The 1,532-nt window shown below is 35.4% G+C and overlaps 1 protein-coding gene across 1 annotated transcript; it reads right to left on the bottom strand.

Moving 5' to 3' along the window:
- Positions 1 to 392: 392 nt before the first annotated feature.
- On the bottom strand, positions 393 to 1,532 carry LOC122969682. The gene is made up of 2 exons (XM_044335595.1): positions 1,449 to 1,532; positions 393 to 1,417 (listed from the first exon to the last, which is right to left on the bottom strand). The coding sequence occupies exon 2, from the start codon at positions 1,362 to 1,364 to the stop codon at positions 393 to 395; it is 972 nt and encodes a 323-aa protein (XP_044191530.1). The 5' UTR covers positions 1,365 to 1,417; positions 1,449 to 1,532.

Raw genomic sequence — 1,532 nt, 5'->3', positions numbered from 1 at the left:
AGGAAAAAGAAACCCTTGTCATTTATTTTTACAACACCTAATACACAAAATGGTTAAAAATACCAGTTTCATTTCATATTTCATGATTGGCCATAAATAAGCTTAAATAACATACAACTCATAAAGTTAAAAATCACCAAATAATGCTCACTAAAAACATACATCTACAACAGTTGTAAAGTATTACTGTCCTATGTCAGAAGATATACATTTAAAAGAACAAACAACCGCCTCATGATCACTAAAATATGTTGGCAACACTACTGATTCAATTTCATAATGTGATGTTTTCACATACACATGGTCAATTAATGTGCCCTTCTCTGTTGTGGGCTGTGTAACATATTGAATGTACCCTTTGTCTGTTAGAAATTTGCAGATTGTTGATGATTTCAAGATGTCCTCATTAAAATCTCCCATGATTGCAATTGTGTTACTGGATCTAGCCAATCAACTAATTTGCCTAGATGTTCTTTAAATAAAGACATGGGATAAGATGGTGGTCGATAAATGACAGCTATTAATATGTTACATGTAACATAGTTATAAATAAAACATTCCAAATTCACATTTGTTGCTTTGATAATATTATATTCCAAATTGTCTGCACTATAAAAGCCGACTCCACCATGCTGTTGTCCTTGAAGTTCAATCAGTGCTGGATTGTTGCTATTGTAAGATAAACTTCGTGGACAACCATGAAAAGTAAAACCATCAATCTTTACAGCTTCAAATGAGGAAGCAGCAGGTAGCCATGTTTCTGTAACAGCAATACAGTTAAGCTGCAATTGCTGTGTACATAATGCCAAATCAGATACATGGTGTGTCAAATTTTGCACATTCATCAAAAATACAGTAAAACTACTTGTACTAAATTTGTGTCTAGTTATATTTTGGTTCAAGAATTGAGGCATACTCTGAATTGTATCCTGAATACCATCCTTACAATATATGGCTTTATCTTCAAAATCTTGAATCACCAAACCTGACAAACTTCTAACACGACTTAGGGCTACATATGCCTGGCCTGCAGAAAATACTTTCTTAAGAGAAACAACAGCACTATCTACAGTAATACCTTGTACTTTATGTACCGTACAAGCCCAAGCAAGTTTCAGCGGAAACTGTCGTCGCATACCACCTTTGTTAGTAACTTTTTCTTCCTCTGGTTCAATACCGGTGGAACCAAAGAAAACTAAGCTACTCGTCGATTGTTTCCTCCTCTGCGCGCCAACATGCTCATCATCAAACTTAACATACACTTTGAGAGGAAACGTACCCTTATCTGCACCAACTATATGAGTTACAGTACCGCAAACCCCATTAACAAGACCATCTGTAACATCCACGTTTTTACACAGCATTACACGCGCATTTTCACCCAACAACAGCTGTTCAGTCAAACATGTGTTATATGTTTTCGCATGATGTCCATTTTTCAATTCTAGTTTGCCTGTTTTCTTATTATTCACAAAATCCTGAGCATCTATCTCGACATATTCAGGACAAATGTTAAGCAGCTGTGCCAAATT

This window comes from Thunnus albacares, chromosome 2, assembly GCF_914725855.1.
Source record: "Thunnus albacares chromosome 2, fThuAlb1.1, whole genome shotgun sequence".
Lineage (NCBI taxonomy): Eukaryota > Metazoa > Chordata > Actinopteri > Scombriformes > Scombridae > Thunnus > Thunnus albacares.
Note: the sequence above shows the minus strand (reverse complement) of the source record. Positions and strands in the feature narration are given on the sequence as shown.

Bases quoted from the DNA above. Each gene is read 5' to 3' on its own strand.
- LOC122969682 (XM_044335595.1), bottom strand. From the start codon at position 1,364: ATGCTGTGTAAAAACGTGGATGTTACAGATGGTCTTGTTAATGGGGTT.